Raw genomic sequence first — 27486 nt, 5'->3', positions numbered from 1 at the left:
AAGAAGAGGTGTTACTCATCACCTAAGCCCCTCCCCTCCATCTTCCGTTTCCAGACTGCATTAAATGCTCAATCTCTTGTGGCCGTTCTGCCCTCAGTGTGTTGCTGCTCCCTCTGGTGGAAGCTGCTTCCTCTGCAGCTTCATCCGCCTTTTGCCCCGCCCTGAGAGCGCCACACTCAGAGTCTCTCTGGGTCCTTGTGGCTGCCAGCATGTGTGTGAGTGTGTGCGCATGTTTCGACGTGCAATGTAATGTATTTGGATGTTTATGTGAGTGGAAGTGGAGCGGACGCCTTCAGTTATGTTGCAGCGTGTTGGACTCTATGGGCGGCGCAGAGTCATACAGAGTGTCCGTGTCGTGGGTGGGCTCTCCGGCCAGCGTGCACGGATTAGACAACGTTCCTGCTCCACAGTCACAGAAAAACCTGCAGACAAAACAAAAATCTTTTAATTTTCTTTTAAAACTCTTAACATTGATTCAAATTCACACAAGTTTTCAAACTCACCGATCGTGCCGTATAAACTCTACGTCGTGCCCTTGGTGGCATTTTTTGATGCAGTTAACACAGATGGCGTTTCTGTCAGTTGTATTACAGGTGTGACATCTGCAAAGAAAGACAGTTTCAGCTAATTGTATCAACTGTAAGAATTTTTGCATCGTTTTAACTGTGAATCAGCAATGCAGAAAAGTGCAGAAGAGAGTTTCCACTCCTACCTTTAGCCATGAATGGATGTAAGTGCTCCCTGTCAGCAATTTTTGCACATTTATGTTGATGTTAAACTGCAAGACCGATTTGAGTAATGTGCTCTTTATGATGGCCCCGCCCACATACACCACCCCCCCCCCCCCCCCCATGGGCCGATGTTAAGCAAAATAAATTAGAGTAATTTAAGATTTGAAATTACTGTAAAAGCCACAACTTGAGGTAATTTAACTTAAATATCATGCAGATATATATTTTTCATGCCATTTTACAATTTAAATAGGTTAAAAACACAGTATTTGATAGACATAGCATTTATTCTTCAAAACGACACAGTAGCTTTTACCCAGTGAGGCAGAGTTGTGTCAGGCAGAGTTTTTCCTGTTATCTTGACAGTTATTTTTTTTCTTTCAACATTGTTCTGCAGCACTGCAATATAACCCCTTTAATAACAGTCTTATTTGAAGAAGAGCTGAACCTGGACTAATTTCATTACAAACCTGCTCTTTAAAGCATAAAACGTGGATGAAACCTTTCTGAATCATATCTTTTCACACGTTCGTTTCATGATAGTTTTAAGATCGTCAAGTTGCTCCGCTGCTTTAACGAGCATTTAGCTAAAGTCCACTGCTTACAAACAGTCATGTGAACGTTTGTAACAGTTTATAAACAGTGACAGTTTTTTCTTTTACACAGATGGTGAGAGACACACTGCTTTCAGCAATGCGCTGCAGCTCACAGCACTCTTGCCTCACAGAACACAAAAGTCACTGACTTGCGAGCTCTTAATAAAAAAAATAAAAAAAAGGTACACATGAAGGCAGATGTTGGCTATCGGTGAGTCGCTACATCCAGCGCTGCAAAAATAAACTGTCATCTCAACCATTATAAATGGGCAATATCAATATCCACAAAAATGCTGGATATTGGCACCAATAATCGGTCGACCCCTAATAGAAATTTCCATCCACACCAACCTGCTACAGCAGGTAAGAGCTCTCAGATTTGTCAGTTTCCCAGGCTCGAATCCCTCAGCATGGGAGGGGTTTTTAAAATAGGAAACTGTGCAAACCACCACTGCTCGCTCACCTGTAGAAATCGTGCATGGGGTAACTGGTGTAGCTGGAGATCTTGTAGAGACACTGTCCTCTGCTCACAGCTTTCTCGATGGCATCTTGGTTATTCATGATCTTATTATCTGAAAAAAGAAGCATGTGAGACGGCGGACATCACTGCTGAGAGTCAAGATTCAACAAATCCTGCAGTTACCTTTCATTGTTACGTTGACCCCTGAGGCCAGGAACAGGCCTCCAAAGCGATTGTTGAAGATCTGGTTCCCCTCCAGAGTGGCTGTGGCGTGGTTAGTGATTTCAATACCTGCAGAGACAGTTCAGGAATTTAAGAACTCCACCATCAATTGTGGAAGTGTCAAACAGTACTGGTGGAATGGCCTAAAAAGCAACCTGCAGCAAAGCCGTCAAAAATGCGGTTCTTGCGGAGTATTGGATGGCTGTTGGTGCTGATCAGAACACCAGCTTGAGCATTCCTGAAGATGTCGTTCTCTTCCAGCAGGCCTACACATTACAATCACAGGAACCAAATTAGCTCACTTCGAGACTCAGATTTGTGATACCCCATCTCTGCAAAACCACGATTTCACATTCTGTCATCCTGACACCATTAGCCATTTTAAAAATACATTCACTTGAAAAATAACTGCAATCACACCCACTGAGCCCTTCAATGTGGAAATTAAAACAGGAAAAATGATCAGGTGGACCTTTTTCAGTCTTTCGTGTTTTGTCTCTTTTCTGCTTTAATCTGCACCCAAATCACCGTTATTCAACACAAGTAAGACATTTTCTATGAAGCTTTTATTGACATTTAATACTCTGCACATTGCTGATTACCAGTAAAACAAACATTTCACAACAAAAGTTAGTCTTTTTAAAAATAGATATATATAAAATTTTTAATAGAGATGAATAACTGTAGGAATTGAAATGTTTTTGAAAACCTTTAGCACACGCTCTAAAATGCAGTGAACAAACCCTCCAGTTTGTTAACACAATAACTGCTATAATCTTTTTAATTCATCATAATGAGGAATTCTTTCAAATCTGATGAACACTGATGCACCAATCCAAAAAGAAAGCACGTTTTACCTATGAAACACACCATACACGTCTGCCACCTGCTGGATGGTTACAGAACACTACACTGATGATGGATTAGGAGCAGGTGTGGTTGTCAGTGTGCATCAGAGAAGTAATCCATTTCAGATAGTTTTTAACAATTGTGACATTCCCAAACTCCAACAGCACAATCATAACCGCCACACAAACCAGCGGGAATGCATTTGTAGGACTTCAAACGTGAGAAACAGTGATGGTCAAGCAATGCAAGCAATATGCAGTGATTGGGATTCACAAGAAAGAGACCTCTTTCTTGTAAAAGTTAAATACATGAATACAAATAACTACTGAAAGTGTCTGTAAAATCTAACAGCATGCAATTGTTTTAAGTTTTTGTAATATCACATGTTCAAGTGTGGACACAGCAGAACTCAATCTGGATTTAAGAAGTTGAATAAGGTGCAGATCTCCCACAGGACAGGATTTGTTGCTTCATTTCTAAATGACTCTGGTTAAGTGTTCTGGGAGGATACCTCTGCCTCCGTTGAAGATGCAGATGCCGCCATCTCTGCCATCGTGAATTTTATTTCGTCTTAGCGTGGGGTTGCTGTCCGTCTTGATCCACACACCGGCCATCGCGTTGTCAAAGATCTCGTTGTCCTCTATGAAGCCCAAACCTGTAACCATCACAGTGGGTTAAAGACAGCCACGTGTGACACACTGAACCAGCAGAGCGGCGAGTCAAATCCCCACCTGAGTTGTAGACCAAAATGCCTCCATTTTGTCCTCCCCAAATCTTGTTGCGCCTGATCTTTGGGTTACTTCCCGTCCTGTCAACAGTGAACATGACTGATTCAAAATACTGCACTCTAGCGAGCGATAGCCACAAACTAATAACGTCTTCAGCAAAACTTTGGATTGCCAGTGAAAAACCTGCTGACCTTATCTGGACTCCAGAGTACATGTGATTGTAGATGTCATTGTCTTCCAACACACCATGGCCGTTGTCATAGAAATACACACCAACCTTGAAAAACAAGAATCTGTCACAAAGGATCAAGTGACACAGCAAGTACAAGCAGAGGGAAAACGACAACCTGCCGTTCATTTCCAATCACAGCAACAAGTCAACAATCGCCATTCCTGCCACCTATTTTACCCAAATGCTGAGTGACAACACGGCGACTGCCAATCTAAGTAAAAAGACAGTGATGTCAGCAAGTTGTTCGCTCAAACAAAATAATCTGAGATGGTGCTCTAAAACAGCCATTTCTGTACAAATCTAATGTTTCTCATATATTTTGCAAAATTTAGCAAGAAATGAACACTTATAAATCTAAAAATTATTTTTTTTTTTTTAAACCAGATACTACTTCTGAAGTTATGGAGATGTTGGCATGCTAGCTTGCAATACAGGAATGTTACTGTAGAAAAAACCACAGGACTTAAAGCAAGTGAACATTGGTTCCGTTAAGCAGTCAAGCATTAAGTAAAAACTCAGTGACTGTCAGGTATCCCGTCCTTTAGCCACGCCTGGCAACGCTGATCAAGCGACAAACAACTGCTTATCGCCCTCAATTGTAGCAAATTTGACCGCAGAGTCAGAGAGAGAAGACCCCATCTGACATGGACCTTTTCTTTTGGATGGGTTTTGTTGGTGGAAAAGATGGAAACTCTGGCTTTTGGAAAAAATCAGCCAGAACAGAGACATACATGTGAGAGAAAAAAAAAAAAAACCTGACAGCTCTATAAATTAATTGCATAAAGTCTTTTGTTGTTGTTTTTAGTAACAGAGTGGTACAGGGATAAACGTTGGATAGCTGTTTACCATAAACTGCCTACATACACCCTGGACAAAGCTTCTGTGACATCATCCAAAGGTTTTATGAAGCATAGTTTTAAAGTTCAAATGGGCACCTCTGGAAGTCAGCATCTTGCTGACATTTATGTCAGCACATAAATGGGTAAAGTGGTGGAGAGTGGGATTAAAATATTCTAAACTGATATTAGGGGTGAAACGATTAATCGAGTAATTCGAATAATTCGAATTACATTGCCTCGAACATTCAAAAAATGTTTGAGGCAAATTCTTTGCCTCGAAGCTTCGTTTAAAGCTGTAGTACATATGCCAGGCCTGTAGGTGGCACTGTAACACTCCCACAAAAAACCGAGAAGAAGACCATAGAGCATGCCCATAACTAATGTAAGCGGTAATTAACATAGCAGGCAATGCTACAAGTTTACAAAGCCACATGCTGAGTAAAATAAAGCCTTTTAAGAGAAAGGATCTGTGCTGATAGTCTGAAACGGATTTATTATGCATTTAAAGTGAAGCAGTGTGTTTATATTTTTATTTTTAAAACGTGGTTTGCTCCACTGGCTGCTCTCCACCTCCGCAGATGAAGTGAAAGGAAGCGCAGTTTAAATTAATCATGTTTAACTATTTTTTTTTAAAAATGCCTATATTCAGATTTGATAAGAGTTTTTAATCAACAGGCTGAAGATTTAATTTATCAGTGCAGCTGTTGTGGAAATGTTGCACTCCACAGCCGTTTTTTCAAAGGCTTTGTTATTTGCCAAGTATTCACAGAAAACAAGGAATTTGACTTCGGTTTGAGCTGCTCTGTACGACATGTAGAAATATACACACTAAACACTGAATAAATCACAGCAATAAAAAGTGACAGTAAGAAAAAAAAAAATGTCCTGTTCGCAGAGAGCCTGGGCTTATGGTTTGGCAAAGCTCCAAAACTCTTAATAATGTGAAAAAATAAACAATTACCTGGGAAAACAGAGAGAGGGGGAACATTCTAAACTTAAAAATCTGCATGATGGCACAGTGACATTGTGCCATTGCTTAGAGAGCGCTGCAACTACTGATATGGTTTAAAAATACAAACGTACTTTTTTATCCGATTACTCAATTAATCGAAAAATAATTGATAGAATACTCGATTCCAAAAATATTCGATAGCTGCAGCCCTAACTGATATACATCAATCACATACACACACAGATGGCATATAGGCGAAACAATTTTTAGAGACAAACTTTTTTTGGTGCCAGGCTATAAACATTTAATTCTCTTAATTAAGAAATTTTAACATGGATTTAAGGAGACTGACTCATTTTTGGAACCAGCCTCAAGCAGCCATTTGAAGAACTGCAAGATTTGCCACTTCTGCTTGAGCTTCATTTATCTGGATCAGAGGTTGAGGCTGGATGCGAGTGCCCACTCAGACAGTTCTCCTCTGCAAACTGGTGCCATCTGTTGGGCGCTATGAGGATAACTAAATCGAGCAAATAATACCAGACTTAATACTCATGCATGCTTTCAATTTCCCCAGCTGGGTCAAAGTTATTCAACCTAGTGAGGACTGACTGAATTTTGTGTTGGTAATGTACAGAGACATTACCAACATAAAATCATGTAACCAGTTACATGATTGTGGGAATTGGTCTATCTGAACTTTACTTACAAATGTGGGTGACACCATTTACAGAGCCATAACTGGAGTGGCTGGGTGCACTTGATGTACTCAAACTGTTCAACACAAAAAAAGAACTCACTGAGGTATTTGGTATTAACACCCTGCCACCCAGTGTCCATGTTGCAGAGGGCGAACGTGGCCGAACAAACACAGACAATGAATCACAGACAAGAGCATGTGGTGTGCTTGTTAGCATCATATTTATTTTTCAGCTAAGAGATACACAAAGTGCGACATGTGCCCCCACCCTTATGTTAAATTAGTTTATGGTTTTCAGTAGGGATGAGAAGGATGCCTGGAAATAATTTCTGGAGCAAGCAACTAGTGCTTTAATGATGGTGTATTTGTATATTGAAAAAGTGCATCTTTACAGTTGGTATGTAGTGTATTAACCCTCATTTTCAGCAGGACGCTTCCTCTAGTCTCCCCGAAAACACCACCAAGAAACTGTTTCAATCAGACGAGAAGTTATTTAATTATTGGAACAAGAGTTATGAGGAGATGACATATCCTCCCCGGTCCCCAAAAATCAGTAATACAAAGTGTCAAGGACCAACCAAGAACACCCTTGCACTAAATGTGAATAAAATTGGTCAACTCCTTCTTGAGATATCATGCTAACAAGTGAAAACAGGCAGACGGACATGCTGATCGCTATATCCCCCCCATTTCATACCAAGGGGATAACAAAATGAAAATCAAGATGGCGCCTGTGGCAGCCATATTGGTTGACAGACTACCATGATTTTGGAAGGGTATTGTTCCCCTAGCCTCCCCAAAACAGCACCAAGAAATGGTTTTGGTAAGACAAAGCCCTCAATATTTATGGCACAGAAACAAAAATTAAGATGACTGTTTTGGCCATACTTTATGACAGATGTCGCCCCCGCCAAATTTTCAAAAGAAACCTTCCTTTAGCCTCCCCAAGTACGTCATCCAACAAAGTGATTTCAAAAATTACTCGCTACAAGTTGGAAGCTTGAAAATAACTAAAGATGCATGTTGTAATACAATCTGGGTTTGCTGCACTTTACATTTAGGAAAGTTAGGGCGAGAACTCTTACCTGTTTGCCGCTGTGGATGCGGTTCTTGCGGAGGACAGGAGTGCTTCCTGTGGTGACCCAGACTCCAGCAAGGGTATTGCTGTACACTTCATTCTCTTCAATCACCCCTTGTCCTTTTTCATGCTACAAACGCAAATCAGATTCAGGTGTCACATGTGACATTACTATAAATAATTAGGAGTCGGATCTAATTATTATTTTTTTAAAAAGCCTGTATTTACCACATAGATGCCCCCATGCTGTCCATCGTGGATCTTGTTGTGTCGTACAATGGGGCAGCTGTTGGTTCGGATCTGGATTCCCGCCAAAGCGTTACCATAGATATCATTACTCTCTATTAAACCCCGCCCATCTCCAAATATGTACACGCCTCCCTGGTTACCGTTGAATATAGCGTTTGATCTGGGGAAAACAGTGTTGGAATAAAGGTCAAACAGACCCAAAACTGATCTTCCAGCTTTTTAACAAATTTAACAATTATGGACATATGACATGGGTGCAATATCGGTATTATCAGAAAAAAAAAGTTTAAAAATTCACAATTGGCAGCTGTAAAAATTTCTGTCAAAGATGACAGACAAGACAACCCCATTAAGTACCCCAATGTGTGTGAGGGGTATCTCTTGCATTGTGATGGAGCATCGGCTACAACATTTTAGCTATGTGGCGTATTTCTGTGGGCACGATCCAGCACATGGATACCTCAGTGTCAAGGGCCCAGGTGGCCCGACAAAGCCAAGGACATGACCATGTTTTACATGGCTGAGGCAAATAGGACTGAGAGGTGAGATTGGACTAGATGTTTGTCTGGGTGTTTGCTATCCAAGATCCAACACAGTTCTGTGGTATGTTGTATGTGTTGATGTACAGCACCAGCACATGCTCCCAGACTTCACAAAAAATAAAATGTGGCACCATGACATTTTACATTATTTTTGTTAAAGTTTAAACAATTTCCTTGCTGTTGATTGAAAGTCTAAAATTTATAAAATGCTCAACATATATCAAATGTGCTTTTTCCTCTTGTTTTATGTTTATCTGCAACTAGTAGGCCATCCTAATAGGAGTAATGTTTACTTCTAGGACAAAAAACACCATCTTCTCTTCAATTAAAAAGGATAGAAGAAAAAAAACAAGAGAGTCATAAGGAGATGACATACCCCCACTGAACTCCACAAATCAATAACACAGTGTTGGGAGATTCAATGTGTTATGGATAATATCTTTCTGTGACTTTGCAATTGACCCTAAAGTCGTCGTAACCGACTGGTGTCGAGGGTCATCCAAGTACACGCTTATGCTAAATACAAATGAAAGTGGTCAAGTGGTTCTTGAGATATCGCGCCAACAAACGAAAAGGGATGGATGGACATGCTGATCGCTATATCCCCTCTTATTTTGGTTAATGCGCTTGGTTTCAGTTCAGAAGGTTCCGGGTTCAAATCCCACCCCTACCACATTTCTCCATGTAATGTGGAGTTGCGTCAGGAAGGGCATCCGGCGTAAAACTTGTGCCAATTCAACATGCAGATCCACCTTGGATTTGCTGTGGCGACCCCAAGTGCAAACAAGGGAGCAGCCGAAGGGACTTACTATTTTGTACCAGGGGGATAAAAAAGGCTATTTCGTATCGGCCAAAAAGAGTTTGAAAATATATTTCACATCTGCAAAAATCAAAGCCATCTAAAACACTACTGCATTTTTTTCCGCAAGTTAAAGAAAATCATCTCTTGTATATGGCACACTTTGCCAACTCCATTAAATGATAAAGTAACGTCCATTTTTAACACAACCCTAGTTATATTAAAATATTGTTAGTAACCTAGCCAAGTGTCCCGTTGTAGGAATCACATGTTACATAAGTTTGTTTGGGAAGGGATGGAATGAATGGGGCAGGTGTCCTTCCTACTGGTGGTAAATTAAGACCTACAGAGGCCCTGAAGCTTGTTGGTGCTTATCCTGAACTTTGAAGAATGAAATGGATGAGATGCTACAAATTCTCCTTAACAGGACACCGGGCCATCGCAGGTTACTTCTCTAACCAAGACTGAGTCCCATTTATAGCAGGATGGCCCTGGACGATGCAATTTAGCCATCTTGCCCAAGGACACAGACAGGTAACGTGAGTGGAGATGAACCCAACTCATACCCACTGAGCTACATTTGTGTACTACACTACATGTGCAAATTCTCACCGTATTGTTGGGTCACTGTTGGAGGTGATCCACACACCAGCAAAGTTATTAGCATAGATTTTGTTCTCTATGAACTGTCCTCGCCCCTTCTCGTGGACATAGATGCCTCCAGTCTGGCCGTGGTGGATCTCACACCGCACCACTGTGGGATTAGCGTAGGCCTTGACCTCAAAACCTGCTATGCGGTTTCTATGGATGTTACAGTTTTCAAAGTAACCCTGAAACACAGGAGACAAGCCATTAACTTGATGGTGAAGTCTGGTAGTAACTGTTAGCAAAGATGTGAATTAATTGCAATTAAACATGGGGCATGCTTAGGTACCATGCCATGATCAAATGTGAACACTCCAACATCTCGTCCGTGGTGGATGTGGTTACGCCTAATGATGGGATTGCCATGGTTTTTCACCCAAATTCCTGCTAGGGCATTGTTGCTAATTTCATTGTCTTCATAAATGCCCTGAAAAGGTCAATAACACAAAGTCAAAATCAGAGTTGCTGCAAACACTGACTGTCTACACACACAGTTGCACACCATTAATAGACAAATATACTTTTTAAACTTACCTGTGCATGATCTGTAATGTAAAGTCCAACGTTCTCACAGTCACTGATGTTACAGTGCTTGATGGTTGGACATGCTCCCTGGCCGCTCACACATACAGCCGAACCCACTAAAAACATGAATGGGAAAACAAGGCTCAGGGGTGGTGTCAACCCCAGATATACAAAATGTTCCTCATATTCAAGAACAACTAATAATATACTATCCTCATATACATGGGTATGAGTGTATGAAGCATCAAAAAAAACATTAATGGACCAAATATAGAGTTAGGCAGTTCTGGCATTTCAAGAAATTTGGGGGGCCTTTAAAGGCTCTTCCTGTAGTCTGATCATGGTCATGTTTGAACTTTTCCAACACAAATTCATTTAGTCTATTCAGTTCAAATTCAGCAAAAATATGAACCTCAAAGCAAAAGCATATCTGTCAGGTATTTGTTGAATCGCTGTCCCAGTTACGGATTTGCGTTTATACAGACAATTGCACCAATTTTTAACAAAAGTTAATGTTTCATATGAATCAGTGTAAAATTTATGGATGAGACAGCCGCTGAATAGCCACACTGTGTACAATGATTTCAAATCTGCACAGAGTGAGGTTTTATGAAATGCCATCATTTGCACAAAAATGAAACAAACTTAAAATTGACCAAATTTTGAAGGCAGTCTGGGTCCACATGTCGCGTGATGTGTCTAGCACAATAACAACAATCCCATTAACTTTTTATCACTAATGCAGCGTCTGTATTCTAAATAACATGCTGGTTAAAATCATTTTGTTTCTTCTTGCATGAAACAGGACACCAAATGTGACTTTTTCCCCTCTTCTTGATGCATTTTTGAACAAATGTAAATAACTTGGCGCAATATATAGTGTGGAAAAACTCCAAATGCAATTTTATTAATTTTTTTTGAACGGCTATTGTTTGAGACATCCATTATTGTGTAATGGATCTGAGCATTACCTGTACATGTGGAGCGGATGATGCAGTGATCGATGTTTGGGCTGCAGTTGACTGTGATCTCCAGGCAGTGGTGGGCATTATGGTGCTGTGCCGACTTATCATCAGGATTAAACTGAGAAGAGATGTGTCACAGAGGTCAGACAGACAACACCTCCAAATTGTGTCCACATCGGCACTGGAGACTTTAGTATCATTAATACTACTAACCGACAAAGAATGTGTGGAATTAACATTATATACAAAGGAAAAACAGCATACAGCTCACTGTACATTCTCAAAAAATACACCCAATAAATGTGGATCTCCAGTTTCCTCTTTATACAAAAATACTGAAAGACCACCAAACCAGAAACACTGTTTAATGTGATAGGACTGATACGTTTAAGCTTTCACAATTTAATTACATACATTTCCCATATTAAACTAGACCATACATTAGTTTGTATTCTACAACCCCTGGCAAAAATTATGGAATCACCGGCCTCGGAGGATGTTCATTCAGTTGCTTAATTTTGTAGAAAAAAAAAAAAGCAGATCACAGACATGACACAAAACTAAAGTCATTTCAAATGGCAACATTCTGGCTTTAAGAAACACTATAAGAAATCAGGAAAAATAATTGTGGCAGTCAGTAACGGTTACTTTTTTAGACCAAGCAGAGGGAAAAAAAAATATGGACTCACTCAATTCTGAGGAATAAATTATGGAATCACCCTGTAAATTTTCATCCCCAAAACTAACACCTGCATCAAATCAGATCTGCTCGTTAGTCTGCATCTAAAAAGGAGTGATCACACCTTGGAGAGCTGTTGCACCAAGTGGACTGACATGAATCATGGCTCCAACACGAGAGATGTCAATTGAAACAAAGGAGAGGATTATCAAACTCTTAAAAGAGGCTAAATCATCACGCAATGTTGCAAAAGATGTTGGTTGTTCACAGTCAGGACCAAATACAAACAACATGGGAAGGTTGTTAAAGGCAAACATACTGGTAGACCAAGGAAGACATCAAAGTGTCAAGACAGAAAACTTAAAGCAATATGTCTCAAAAATCGAAAATGCACAACAAATGAGGAACGAATGGGAGGAAACTGGAGTCAACGTCTGTGACCGAACTGTAAGAAACCACCTAAAGGAAATGGGATTTACATACAGAAAAGCTAAACGAAAGCTATCATTAACACCTAAACAGAAAAAAACAAGGTTACAATGGGCTAAGGAAAAGCAATCGTGGACTGTGGATGACTGGATGAAAGTCATATTCAGTGATGAATCTCGAATCTGCATTGGGCAAGGTGATGATGCTGGAACTTTTGTTTGGTGTCGTTCCAATGAGATTTATAAAGATGACTGCCTGAAGAGAACATGTAAATTTCCACAGTCATTGATGATATGGGGCTGCATGTCAGGTAAAGGCACTGGGGAGATGGCTGTCATTACATCATCAATAAATGCACAAGTTTACGTTGATATTTTGGACACTTTTCTTATCCCATCAATTGAAAGGATGTTTGGGGATGATGAAATCATTTTTCGAGATGATAATGCATCTTGCCATAGAGCAAAAACTGTGAAAACATTCCTGCAAAAAGACACAAAGGGTCAATGTCATGGCCTGCAAATAGTCCGGATCTTAATCCAACCTCCATCCTGCAAAGCTGATCTGGCAACAGCAATCAGAGAAAGTTGGAGCCAGATTGATGAAGAGTACTGTTTGTCACTCATTAAGTCCATGCCTCAGAGACTGCAAGCTGTTATAAAAGCCAGAGGTGGTGCAACAAAATACTAGTGATGTGTTTGAGCGTTCTTTTGTTTTTCATGATTCCATCATTTTTTTTCCTCAGAATTGAGTGATTCCATATTTTTTTCCCTCTGCTTGGCCTAAAAAAGTAACCGTTACTGACTGCCACAATTTTTTTCCTGATTTCTTAGTGTTTCTTAAAGCCAGAAAGTTGCCATTTGAAATGACTTTAGTTTTGTGTCATGTCTGTGATGTGCTTTTTTTCTACAAAATTAAACAACTGAATGAACATCCTCTGAGGCCGGTGATTCCATAATTTTTGCAAGGGGTTGTATAGCATCGCATCTGATTAAGTTCAACTGTTGGTTCTGTCAAAGAGCTGAAATATCATACAGTAATATTATATGTCCGAGTGGAGCTGAGTGATTAGAAGTTGCATATACAAGTTCTAATGCCCCTCTCGCTCGCTACCAATATATTATATTATATTATATTATATATATATATATATATATATATATATATATATATATATATATATATATATATATATATATATATATATATATATATATATAAACAAAAACAGAGTATTCATAATTTTACGGAAATATCTCTGAAGTTACGGAAATATCTCTGAAGACAGAGGTCTTGCACCCCTGGATGTACCAGGAGCATGGACATGCTGTGTGCTGGTTGAAGCCCCCCATTCCCATTCATTAGTCACAACAGCTGATCATCTATCGGCACTATGGAACTCCAATTTTTATGATCAATATGACTGATTAGGTCAAAATTTACAGAGGTTATGGTCCAAGATTGCACTGGTCTACCAAACGCAAGCACAGTATGCAAAGGTCATGCCATTCCTCAAATTGATTTCATGCTAATGGGACACACTTATTTACAGATTTGCACATATTTTTTGGAATTGTTGGAGAACACATAAGACAAATACTACCATGACTAGTAGATGGTATTCAGCAACCATGACTGATGACTGAGCTTTCAGACCCCAAACAAGCAAATAAAAACATTCCCTTACCACCATGAGGCTGTAAAGAGCAACAAAGTCATCAGCTTGATTCTTTCAAACAGAAATTGGATAGTGTTGAGAAATTGGCATGTCTTCCTTGTTTGAGGGCTCTAAATTTTTTCTCAAATTGTCAAACGGACTTAGCAATGAATGTATGTACGACACTTCAGAGATGACATGAATTGGCAAGTGCTGCGGCAGAGCCCATGTCTGACACCAATAAATGTAATCCTGTCAGTAGGCAACAGCTGCTTGCTTCCTGCCTTGTGTTTTGCACAGTACTGAAGGAATTGGTCACATTTTTTACCTGCAGGAGTGGCGCAAGAGGCAAGATTTCTTTCTTGCAGGTGAGCATGGAGCTATCACCTGTCAAGACCAGCAGTCTGGGCTGTATTCCAATCTTTTATTCCACACACCGTCTTCTGTGACATTTTTTTCTTTTTGATAGTGCATTTCAATTCGGGCTTTTGCGTGTGTTTTTGTATGTGTGTTGTACACATTTTATTTTTTGATTTACTTGCAGCTGATGTAGCGGTCAGCTGCACATTCAAAGCACACCTCCAGTTTAATGTTTTATAATACAGAAACTTAAGATCAACACCAGTGTTTCCTTTGTTATTTTTAGAATCCAGACCCTGTGTCTCACAAAGCTCTACCAGCATTTGGTAAAAGTGAATATATATATATATATATTTTTTTTTTTTTTTTTTTTTTTTATTAGAATTTTTCATGCCTCTGACTTCTTTCCCAGCCATAGAAAGTCCAGTAAAATCTGTCAATTATTTAATATTGCTGGTATGAAGTCAAATGTCTCACAGTAATTTCTCTGTTGACTGCAACATGTGAATTAATTCAAAGCTGCACACATATTTGGCTGTTCAGATATTTTGATACAGTTGCAGTTTAAGCAAAAATTAAAATATAAAGCAGATTTTCTTTTTGAAAAACTAAGAGCTGTGCAGATAATTAGTGAACAGTGCGCAGTGGCTGTTGGCGTGGCAACAGAATTTCTGCACTTGATTAATGACTGCTGTACTCAAGTCAGCTCACACATGGCCGAAATCGCTAAACTGCTTGAGCTTTGTCTCGATCGTGCCTAAAGATGGACCAGCTTTCTACTTTTCTCTGAAGTGGGAAGTACCCAACAGAGAGAAAAAGGACTACAGAAACCAGGCCAAAACTCATGCATGGAAGAAAAAAAACAAAAAAAAAAAACACAAAACTAATTTCTTTCACAAAACCCAATGTTAATGGACTATTATGATAAGAGATTCCAATTACATGTTTATAAGTTTTGTTATTATATAATTTAAAAATAGCAAAGTACATTTAGCCTGGCAACCTGAGAACATAACACCAGATACCCCATCCTGACGCAATTCCAGATCTACAAGAAGAAAAAACTGAATGTGCATGTTTGATGGTACGAGGAAACCAGAGTACCTGAAGGAAACGCATAGGAAGAACATGCCAACTTCACACAGAAAGAATCTTTAAAAGACTCGCAAAAGAACCAAGTTTCTGACAGGGTATAAGCAAGCAAGCAGATTTTTTTCTTTGTTTCCAGTTATGCTGGTAGTATTTGCTAATCTACCCATTGGCATTAGTACTTTAATTCTTTACCAATAGTCATCAATCTTTCACTAAATTGGTGTTGTTAAAATAAAGATTTTAATAATAAACAAACCAACCTTAACATTTCTGCTGACAATACTCTTAAAAGGTGACAACATTAAACAACAGCAGTATAAAAGCATGTAGGCACTGCTTCAAGCTTGTTTGAAATGATGAGACTGGCTTACCCTGATTGTCATGTAGCCCACATACGCATCCTCTGAACCCTCCATGAAGACAAATGTTGAGTCCCTAGTATTCTCTATCACCACCTTATCAGCTACCTTACCAGGCGCTAAGGACAAAGCAGAGAGCATGTGTTATATATAGACATGAAGTATTCACAACTCACAGGTACCTTCTTACAGGTACTGACTAAATGTGCATAGGCATTTAATCAATGTATCAAGTCCCTACCTGCACCGATCATCGTGATGGGCGACTCTATGTAAATCCATTCATCTGTATAGATACCCGAGTGGACAAAGATTAGACCATCAAAATGGGCCTCTTGGACCCCACCAAGAGCATCTTCAATGGTGTCGTAATACTGCGAGAAAAACAACATGTTAATACACTAATTGCTTGCATGTATTAGATAGCGATGGTAGGAAATCTTTTGTGATGAAATACATGAATTAAAGTGGTCCACATGCATACTGAAGACTCCAACTGATCTGTTTATACATGTAATTGACATGTATGACGTATAAAAACAATAGACCAATTATCTCCTCTTTGGACAGGTATTTTCCTTGATGCATATCTCCATATGATGCACAACCACTGTGTGACATATCACTGAAATCCAAAATGGGTTAGACATTGCATTTACAAGACTCATATCCAGACAGGGTGATTCACTAACCTTTCATTTGCAGGGGGTATAAAAATACACACACACACGGGCAAATTAAACTCATCTTTATTATTCGTCTCGACTTACCAGCATGTTTTCTCTGCCCTTGTATCTGCCAGGGTTACTGTAGAAATGCTCAGCAAAGCCTGGTTTTACATGGGCGCCTTTGTACTGCAGTAGAGAAAACATCTGACATCAACCTCATTCATCCTGAGCAACAAAAAACATGTACAAAGAAAGCAAAGAAAACAAAATTTCAAATAAAATGGAAAGTCTACCAGGTGCTTTTATATTTACACTCCAGTGTGTGCATGCACATATACATGCAAAATTGAGATGACAAAGTACTTGCATTTAAAAGAAAAAAAAAAAGCTTCATTTCAACTCAGTTGTGGTGGTGCACAGTGCACCTGACTACAAGTTTTAAGACTCCTTTCAAAAAAGGTGACAATGTAAATATTACACCTTTTTTTTTTATTTGTTAAAAAAAAACAAAAAAAAACAGAAGACCTAGTTCCCAGACAAATCACATGGTTAATGTGCATACTCATAAGTTTTATTTCAGTGTATTTGCAGTTTCATTACACCACACAGCTGTTTTGATTCAGTCACCTACGTACTTTCAGGGTACCATGTTTTAGATACATGGCCTCACAGGTAAAAACAGCTTAAAGACCATTCTGTGGACCTTCAGACATTCTATCTGGACCGCCATGTTCAAAGGGTTGTATACTGCACTCAAGGGTGGAATCAAAAACACGAGTGAGCACTTTAGCATTCTCCCCCCCCCCAATCATTGTGATCCATTTCCTCATTGCTGCTGTCTGTGTTCAAAAGTACAGTAAGAATAAAAACCTAAACTGAAAACACTGCATAGCTGACCAATTAACAAACCAGACGGACACAATCCTCCAAGTCTTGGTGCTGCAATCCACTAATCCTTTTTTTGTGTGTGTGTGTGCTGACACAGGCCACTCCCTGTGACATCAAAAGTGATGGTTTATTAGGAATTCCAACTTACTTAAAATTGATGGATGGAAACCCCAACAGCCTTGCGATGACTATACACTACAAACCACAAATCAGTCAAATTTGACAGAATAGAAAATGGGAGAAAGATTTACTTTGACGTCTATTTCATTGCAGGCTGTATGAACCTGAGACATTTCATGTTTTGTGTGGTCAACATGTCACTTGTTAATCCATTCCTGCATTTCAGGCATGCGACACATAAAAAAAAAAGTTGGGACAGGGACAATTTTGGGTTAGTACTGGAGTAAAAATTATGTTATTTCAAACAAGTGATTGATTGGTATAAAGCATTATTCATGTATGTCTGAGTCTTGGAGGAGCAAAGATGGACAGAAAATATCCAGTTTGTTAAATGTGTGAGGAAAATGTTGAAATGCTTAAAGAAAATGTTTCTCAAAGAAAGATTGGAAAGGGATTTATATATTTTCCCTCTAGAGGGCACATTAAATGATTATCACGAAAAGTTGGGGAAAAAAAAAAAAAAAAAAAGGAAAAAGGCACACAGCTAATATAAGATTATAGCTTCAAATTATTTTTCAAAAGGACGGCAATGTCTTACATTGTCCGGTGGGAGGGGAACAACAATAATGATTATTATAACCCTTTCTGTGTGTGTGTTTATTTACAGGTGTTTTCCAGTGAGGACAATGGAGGGAGGGAGAAAACGAAAGAGAGAGGCACGCACGCACACACAGGGTAAATATAAGGTCTTACCTGTGCGTTTCAGTGAAGAAAAGTTGCTCTGCGGCACTTTGCGCAGTCAGATCAATTCGTGAAGCCCCCCCCCCCCCCCCCCCCCGGTTCTCTGTCTTGGCACAACAAGTTGAAAAATTCACAGCGCCTCCATGCTATCCTGGCTGCACACACGATGAAATCTCAAGAAAAGTTATAAAATTGCTCAGTTCTCCGTGTGGAGAAAGGACACAGTTGTAACGTTTCAGGGGAAAAAAAAGCATTTACAGTACGTATTTAATTAAAAGTTTAAAAAAAAAAATCTTTCTAACATCTTTCTGTGTAAATATGTTACAACATGGAGACCCGCGGCTTATTTATGTACAATTTCTTTTTTCTTTTTAAAATTGGTGGGTGCGGCTAATATTCAGGTGCGCTCTATAGTCCAGAAATTACGGTAAACACATGCAATGCAAACTCACCCGTGCACAGCCCTGTACCAAACCAAACGTCCCGTACCAAAACGGTTCAATACAAATACATGTCGTTACACCTTTAGCAAATATCATCTCATAAAACCTTACTCTGTAAATATTTAAAATCACTATAGGCAACATCGCTATTCGGCAACCATCCCATCTGTAAAATCACATAAAACCCCAGTTCCAGTGAAGTTGGGACGTTGTGTGAAATGTAAATAAAAACAGAATACAATAATTTGCAAATCCTCTTCAACCTAAAAAAACCTGGGACAGGGCAACAATAGACTGGGAAAAGTTGATGAATGCTCGAACACCCAATTGGAAACAGGTGAGTGTCACGATTGGGTATAAAAGGAGCATCCCCAAAAGGCTCAGCCGTTGACAAGCAAAGATGGGGCGAGGATCACCACTTTGTGAACAACTGCATGCGAAAAAAAAAAAAAAAAAAAAAAGGTCCAACAGTTTAAGAACAATGTTTCTCAATGTTCAACTGCAAGGAATTTAGGGATTCCATCATCTACAGTCCATAATATAATCAGAAGATTCAGAAAATCTGGAGAACGTTCTACATGTAAACAGCAAGGCCGAAAACCAACACTGAATGCCCGTGACCTTCGATCCCTCAGGTGGCACTGCATTAAAAACTGACATCATTGTGTAAAGGATCTTATCGCATGAGCTCAGGAAGACTTCAGAAAACCATTGTCAGTTAACACAGTTCATCGCTACATCTACAAGTGCAAGTTAAAACTCTACCACGCAAAGTGAAAGCCATACATCAACAACATCCAGAAACGCCGCCGCCTTCTCTGGGCCCGAGCTCATTTCAAATGGACAGAAGCAAAGTGGAAAAGTGTGCTGTGGTCTGATGAGTCCACATTTCAAATTGTTTTTGGAAATCATGGACGTCGTTTCCGCTGGACAAAAGAGGAAAAAGACCATCCAGATTGTTACCAGAGCAAAGTTCAAAAGCCAGCATCTGTGATGGTATGGGGGTGTGTTAGTGCCTATGGCGTGGGCAACTTACACATCTGTGATGGCACCGTCAATGCCGAAAGGTACATCCAGATTTTGGAGCAACACGTGGCCATCCAAGCAACGTCTTTTTCAGGGACGTCCCTGCTTATTTCGGCAAGACAATGCCAAGCCCCATTCTGCACGTGTTACAACAGCGTGGCTTCATAGTAAAAGACTGCAGGTACTAGACTGTCCTGCCTGCAGTCCAGACCTGCCGCCCATTGAAAATGAGTGGGCCATTATGAAGCGCAAAATACGACAACGGAGACCCCGGACTGTTGAACAACTGAAGTCATACGTCAAGCAAGAATGGGAAAGAATTCCACCTACAAAGCTTCAACAATTAGTGTCCTCAGTTCCAGAATGCTTATTGAGTGTTAGAAGGAAAGGTGATGTAACACAGTGATAAACATACCACTGTCCCAGCTTTTCTGAAACATGTTGCAGGCATCCATTTCAAAATGAGCAAATATTTGCACAAAAACAAGTTCATCAGTTTGAACATTAAATATCTTGTCTTTGTGGTGAAATCAATTGAATATAGGTTGAAGAGGATTTGCAAATAATTGTATTTTGTTTTTATTTACATTTTACACAATGTTTCAACTTCATTGGAATTGGGGTTGTAAAACATCTAGTTTTACAATTAGCTTGTCGCATTGTCTGTCCAAAGTTGCCTGCAGGAGTTTGATCTCATATGGGCAAAGTGATTCAATATAAATGTGGATTAGTACGCTTTTGTGTAGCTTCATATTTCAGAAGAAAAAGGCAAGTGAATGAATTCCATTTATTCTTCCAAACTTTGAGGATGGAATATCGCAGTTGCTTCACTTCAACTGGCTGGTGCGTTGTTGCATGATCGCCTCACACACAGAGCAAACTGAGCCCTATCTCCTGCCGAAAACGAGACATAAGAGGGACTCACTGAAATTTTGGTGACTTGTGGAAACAAACACACATGTAACTGTGACTGAGCCCCCCTCCCCCCCAAACAAGGATTGTGCTCATAACAAACTCAAACAATAAGTCGATATAGCAATTATCATAACAGGCCTATACAGAGTTAATGCAAAAATGCCAATTAAAACTATACTGTCTGAGAGGAAAAACACACACAAAAACAACTTTAGTTTTTATCATTGTCCAGAAGTGGGGTCAACATCTCTGGGTTCAGAGGCAGGGTTAGGGTTGGGTTGGACCATCAAACAGCAGAAATGTATAATGCGGTCACAAGAAATAAGTAAGCTAGATCTTTTTTGGAAGAAACAGACAAAGTGTGCGCCGGACCAGACACGAAAAGAATCATCCAGACTGTTACTAGCACAAAGTCCCAAAGTTAGGGTCTGTCATGGTTATGGGCTTATGTTACTACTCTTGGCAAATGAAAATCTCACTTCTATGATGGCAGCATAAATGCAAAAAAAGTACACCGAGAATTTATAAAAACATATGCTGCGTTCGACGTCCATGTATTTTTCAGCAAGGCAATACAAAAGCATATTCTGCACACATTTCAAAGGAATGGCTGTGGAAACAGAGGCAACAATTACTGGACTGGCCAACCTGTAGTCCTGACCTGTCCTCAATAGAGAATGTGGGGAGAATTTTGAAACCAAAAAAAGCAACAATGACCCCATACTGTTGCATACACCAACATGCTTGCAGGAAGCCTGGGACAAAACGCCACCTAAAACACTCGGTCACTTCGTATCCTCATTGCCGAAACATCTTTAACTGTTGCAAGAAGGAATGGCAACATTACCCACCACACATAACATGATATATCTTGTGTTCACATTGTGTGCAATGAAAAAAAAAAGAATTCAAAGTAAATTTTAAGAATTGTTGCTTCCCCCCATGCAGTCCTACCATAATTTGCGGACTACAGAGCGCACGTGAATATTAGCCGCACCCACCAATTTTAAAAAGAAATTGTACATAAATAGGATGCACTTGTGGGTCTCCACATTGTAACACGAGATATTTAGACAGAAAGATGTTAGACAGAAAGATTTTTTAACTTTTAATTAAATATGTACCATAAATGCTTTTTCCCCCTTCCCACGTAATATTGATGAGCACGTTATCCAGCGCTAGCGAAAGGTGTCTCTGCTCTACACGGAAAACTGAGTAATTTTAACTTTTCTGACTTTCATGGCGTGCAGCCAGGATCAGATGAAGTCTGGTAAATGAGACATTAATGAGGAGTTGTGACTTTTTCGACTTGTTGCGACAAGACAGAGAACCGGTTTGAAATGGTGAGGGGAGAAGGCTCCGCTCCACTAACTGATGTGATGGTGTAACTCTGGCGTAAAGTGCCAGAGAGGGACTTTTCTTCACTAAAATGAACGGGTAAGACCATATATTTACACTTTCTGTGAATTTACACCACATGAGGAGCACAGCTTTCAGGAAATTAATTGACAGCATCAACTGACATATTTTGACTTGTGAAAAAGCCTATAAAAATCCATCAAGTAACCGCATCATTGTAAAAGCCGCAGTGTTCAAAGCGCGTGAAAAAAGTAGTGGCTCATAGTCTGGAAATTATGGTAAATTTTTTTTCCTTATTTAGAGTTGTAAATAAAATAAACAGTAGCCAACTGACAATGTGTTAGCAATTTTTCCCCCAGAAAAATCACGGTAAAGGCGGCTTTAAACACACCTTTCTTAAATGCATTGTGTCTTTGTAGGCAACAGGTCAATTTCACTATTATGCCATTCAACTTTTTCACATACAAAATTTTTAAGACAAGTTTTACAACTTTTAAGATTGATGCGGTAAGCTGTCAAGTAACAGGACAAGATTGAATGTTGTCTCTCTTTAAAAATAAATGCAATGAATATAAAAAATAATGCAGATTTTTCATACATATAGCGCCCTGTGGATGCGGAATGAATAGCATGTAAAGTCTGCTGGTAAAAGTTCTGTTCAAGTTGTCACTGCCCACTGCAAGAGCACCGCATAGAGCTTAGCTTCTTCACGGGAGCTTATCCTGACTGCAGAGCTATATGCTGCCGAGAGTGAAAAAGTGATGACAAGAGAGCCTGGCAGTCAAAGAATGTGACAGTCTTCACTTAAACAAAAATGTAAATCTGACAAAACATTTAAGCTGTAAAACAAACAGGCACAGAAGACAGCAAAAGTTTCTCCTGCCTCTCTGTCGACAGCTGCACATCTAGTGCATGTGCAGTGGTCACGGCAATTCCTCAATGGAGAAGATGGTCTCTTGGTCAAATTGTGGATGCGATTCTACATCCAGGGTCAATCTAGAGATGCCTGTGCATGGGTTTGTTTAATGCGGGAACATCGTTGCATGTCAACAAACACACGGCCCTTGACAGACCCTGAGCCTGGTCCGATCGAGGTCTGAGGACCTGCTGTGGCCTTCATCCACCTTTGCAGCCATTTAGTTACAAGCCATCACCTCCCTCGCCTGATCCGGCATTGAGGACTTTTTGTTCATAGATGTGCAGTGGTAGAGCCTGGGTGATATGGATTTTTTTGGGAAGCCGATAAGATACTTCAATTCAATTCAATTTTTTTTTTATATATAGCGCCAAATCACAACAAACAGTTGCCCCAAGGCGCTTTATATTGTAAGGCAAGGCCATACAATAATGATGTAAAACCCCAACGGTCAAAACGACCCCCTGTGAGCAAGCACTTGGCTACAGTGGGAAGGAAAAACTCCCTTTTAACAGGAAGAAACCTCCAGCAGAACCAGGCTCAGGGAGGGGCAGTCTTCTGCTGGGACTGGTTGGGGCTGAGGGAGAGAACCAGGAAAAAGACATGCTGTGGAGGGGAGCAGAGATCGATCACTAATGATTAAATGCAGAGTGGTGCATACAGAGCAAAAAGAGAAAGAAACAGTGCATCATGGGAACCCCCCAGCAGTCTACGTCTATAGCAGCATAACTAAGGGATGGTTCAGGGTCACCTGATCCAGCCCTAACTATAAGCTTTAGCAAAAAGGAAAGTTTTAAGCCTAATCTTAAAAGTAGAGAGGGTGTCTGTCTCCCTGATCTGAATTGGGAGCTGGTTCCACAGGAGAGGAGCCTGAAAGCTGAAGGCTCTGCCTCCCATTCTACTCTTACAAACCCTAGGAACTACAAGTAAGCCTGCAGTCTGAGAGCGAAGCGCTCTATTGGGGTGATATGGTACTACGAGGTCCCTAAGATAAGATGGGACCTGATTATTCAAAACCTTATAAGTAAGAAGAAGAATTTTAAATTCTATTCTAGAATTAACAGGAAGCCAATGAAGAGAGGCCAATATGGGTGAGATATGCTCTCTCCTTCTAGTCCCCGTCAGCACTCTAGCTGCAGCATTTTGAATTAACTGAAGGCTTTTTAGGGAACTTTTAGGACAACCTGATAATAATGAATTACAATAGTCCAGCCTAGAGGAAATAAATGCATGAATTAGTTTTTCAGCATCACTCTGAGACAAGACCTTTCTGATTTTAGAGATATTGCGTAAATGCAAAAAAGCAGTCCTACATATTTGTTTAATATGCGCTTTGAATGACATATCCTGATCAAAAATGACTCCAAGATTTCTCACAGTATTACTTGAAAGGTTTTAAAAATTTCTGGTGTTTAAAAAAAAACAAAACGATACAGATATAAAGAAAGTTTTCAAAAAATGCCTCACTGCAACAACTTCCCTTTTAATTTTTTAATGCATTGTACAAAAATAAGAATTATTGCAACATTTTGCAATTTTCACTGGTTCCTGCGATTTCATTGCAAAAAACATCTAAAAACTATCACAACTTGCACTGCAACTTTTGAGAAAAGCTGCCACAACATCATAACACACCAAAACTTGAATTGGGTTATTGTAATAAAAATTAGAAGTGAAAAAAATTAAACTGTGAATACCATAAAGCAAAGGTAATGGGTTGTATTCAATTATACATTGCATGTGAACAACAAATTTCAATGAGTGAATGAGGACACTATCAAATGATGAAGGGACTCCATTTTTTTTTTTTAACCCCATGAGGTCCTAGGAACTCCAAATTTATAAAAATCTAACTTGAACCCTGAGTAACAAATCAACACCTCAGTGCATTTAAAACCACCCCGGTTCAAACATGTGATGCTACCTTCACTTGATTACTTAGTGATGTTTAACAAAATATTTCTGGATAAATACTTGTCAATGTTATATTTTCAAGTAATAGCTAATACTTCGGACAGCACAGTGGCTTAGAGGTTAGCACTGTTGCCTCACAGTAAGAAGGTCATGAGATCAATTCCCAACTGTGGCCTTTCTGTGTGGAGTTTGCATGTTCTGACCCGTGTTTGCGTGGGTTCTCTCCAGGTGCTCTGGCTTCCTCCCACATCCAAAGACATGCAGGTAAGGTGGATTGGAAACTTTAAATTGTCTCTAGGTGCGTGTGCAGGTGTGAATGCGTTTGTTTGTCTATATGTAGCCCTGGGTCTGTGGTACACCCTAGTCTAGGGTGTTCCGCGCCTCCCATCCTATAACTGCTGAGATAGGCTCCAGCCCCCCGTGACCGTTAACTGAATTTATGCAAGTGTCAAGGTGAATTTAGAATGACATCTAGATTGATGTTTTCAGGACTTTCATCTCAATATAAACTGTACACTAATATTCATAGATACACAATTATATATTTTTTGTTTTAAGTCCACTTACCAGCTGCTGGAAACTCTCCTTCCAGGGGTTTGGGTGTTCATGCTCCTCAGGGCTGACCTGATAGAACCTTCCTGACTCAGGGTGCATCATGGGACGTGTGTACTCAAACACCTCCATGTACAGGCGTTTCCTACAATGATTAATAAATGCATAAAAATGTGTTTTCTTCCCTTGATTTGCTGCTAAACATAACAGGAAAAAAGTAAGCTGCACTGACCACAGGATGGGGTCATTGGCTAGCTGGCTGAACCTTTTACAGACGCAAGCTGCCTGGCACAGATCCTGCTCCAGTAAGTATGAGAAGATCTTTAAAACAACCTCATCTGGAAGCTTCTGTTGCAGATACTGCTCTGCTGGTGCTGCTGCACACATGCGGACAAACAAATATTACACAAGACATGGTACTGAAGAGACTGCTCTCTCAAACACATTTTTCAGACAACAGAGAAATACTTAAAACAATTATATTACAATTATTTATTATGAAATAACACCCAAGGTGCAAAGACACACACCTGGTAGATCGTGGCTCTTACCAGACACCCGTGCCCGCTTTGCTCGATGGCCAAAGGCCTCTGTTGATGACGCGGATGTTCCCTGCAAAATGATGAGCAGATCATTAACTTCACACCAACAGTCAAGTATACAATAACTGACTGGAAATGCAATATTCTGTCACACACACACACATACATACATATATATATACATATATATATATATATATATATATATATATATATATATATAAAATTTCACTTTAACCTCCATTGGGCCCTTGCTGGGACAAGCAGAGGCAGTGGCAGAGGTAGCAGCGGTTCTCTTGGGAAGTAGGGTCTTGCGTCGAAGCTGATAGGGACTGTTCTGAGCTCCTGGACCGGACTCCTCCATAGCCATCTCTGCTGCAGCTGCTGCAGGAGCCTCCTCATCTGGAGCACAAATGCAAACATTTCCTAACATGCACAAGAATGCATATAGCAAATGCAACGCTGAAAATACATACGCTTTCACTCAGTAATAGCACCAACAATCTCAGATAGCTTGCCGTGCTTCAACGATAACCACTAACATTCTTGTTGTCATTCATGAGACAGCCATTCTGTACGCTTACTGCGCAGGCTAACAAGGTAGTATATAGTTAGTACAGACAAAGGTTAGTGATTGATCATGACAGATGGAACCCCTGCTTTCAGCTGTATTTCCTGCTTTTTAGCCCCAGCCGTTTCCAATACATATGGGGTAATGTGCGTTTGTGGTATGACAGCACTGAAAATCAGACTAGCTGTCAAATAAATGACGGCACATGAAGCTGATCAGACGTGCGGCTAATAGCTAAAAGCTCAACTGCGTAGCTGACAAATCCGCGGTGTAAACAAATCGAGCTACAGATTAGCTGTCACGTCAGGCTGCAACTACCGTCTAAAGTGAAGAAAATAATACAACATGCGCTCGTTAAAAATGGCATATCACAGCTGGTCTGCATGACCTGAAACCAGTGGGCTGCTAGATGAAGTTTCCACTACGCTTCTCGTGTTTTTGTTAACGTTACACCCCCCAAAAATGGCACCGCAGATTTACACCGTGACAATCGGTAGTGACAGCTGAGAACGCAGCAGCCGAGACAGCGCTAAATCTGCACCTTAGCTTCCAGCTGAGGTTACCCGCATAGTAGTTAATACTGAACCTGTAGCTACGTGTGTCAGAAAAGACGATCCTTCCCAACATCCGTGTAAACCCAGCGAGCTAGCAACGCTAGCTAGTCCCAATCACTCAAGCCAAACAAAGCGCGGCCTTCCATTAGCCGCGGAGCCTCGGCTTTTCCTGCTCAGAGTCCGCCTCGAGAGGCCGGAGAACAAAACAAGGGTTAGGTGAAAACGACGCTCGCCTGACACGGCTTCGCTTAAAGCAGTTTGCTAAGCCGCGGCCTAACTTACCTCTCTCCCCGTTGTTCCGTTCGGGCTGCAGCGGGCGCGGCCTCGACACTCGCCTGGGTCTCCTGCTGGCGGCTCTGACGGAGTTCATCTGCGGAGTTGGTTGTTGGGGGGGATGGGGTGGGGGGAATACACCGCTTTCCTCGACCACCCGTTTGTAATTGTATCCCGAGATCCTTCCTAGCTCCCGCAGATTGTTTTCCTCAACAATTACGATAAAAAAAACCCACTGGTATTTGGGGTGTAATGGCTTTTTCTACGTAGTGTTACGGCTCCCCCCGAATCGCTGCTCAGTGCCAGTTCCGTCAGTCTG

At 40.3% G+C, this 27486-nt stretch overlaps 1 protein-coding gene across 4 annotated transcripts; it reads right to left on the bottom strand.

Annotated features, from left to right (window-relative positions):
- Window positions 1-201: 201 nt before the first annotated feature.
- Window positions 202-27486, bottom strand: fbxo11b (F-box protein 11b). 4 transcript variants are annotated; one of them, XM_034194513.1, is made up of 22 exons: window positions 27177-27486; window positions 26008-26171; window positions 25758-25839; window positions 25460-25604; window positions 25243-25372; window positions 16456-16539; window positions 15927-16059; window positions 15698-15804; window positions 11116-11227; window positions 10154-10260; window positions 9909-10046; window positions 9587-9804; window positions 7613-7793; window positions 7392-7514; window positions 3778-3863; window positions 3590-3666; window positions 3370-3513; window positions 2165-2275; window positions 1971-2078; window positions 1791-1899; window positions 504-602; window positions 202-422 (listed from the first exon to the last, which is right to left on the bottom strand). In XM_034194513.1, the coding sequence occupies exons 1-22, from the start codon at window positions 27262-27264 to the stop codon at window positions 293-295; spliced, it is 2676 nt and encodes an 891-aa protein (XP_034050404.1). In that variant the 5' UTR covers window positions 27265-27486; the 3' UTR covers window positions 202-292. The 4 variants fall into 4 exon arrangements, with proteins under 4 accessions (XP_034050404.1, XP_034050405.1, XP_034050406.1 ...); XM_034194514.1 differs by having other exon boundaries at window positions 25460-25601; XM_034194515.1 differs by having other exon boundaries at window positions 25779-25839.

The sequence above is a fragment of the Thalassophryne amazonica genome, chromosome 18, assembly GCF_902500255.1.
Source record: "Thalassophryne amazonica chromosome 18, fThaAma1.1, whole genome shotgun sequence".
Taxonomy (NCBI): domain Eukaryota; kingdom Metazoa; phylum Chordata; class Actinopteri; order Batrachoidiformes; family Batrachoididae; genus Thalassophryne; species Thalassophryne amazonica.
This window is presented reverse-complemented; position numbering and strand designations above follow the sequence as displayed.

Coding starts and splice junctions, on each gene's coding strand:
- fbxo11b (XM_034194513.1), bottom strand. CDS start 27,264: ATGAACTCCGTCAGAGCCGCCAGCAGGAGACCCAGGCGAGTGTCGAGG. Junction 15,805..15,926: donor CATCACGATGATCGGTGCAG/GTAGGGACTTGA, acceptor CTTTGTCCTTAG/CGCCTGGTAAGGTAGCTGAT. Junction 423..503: donor GAGTTTATACGGCACGATCG/GTGAGTTTGAAA, acceptor TTTTGTCTGCAG/GTTTTTCTGTGACTGTGGAG.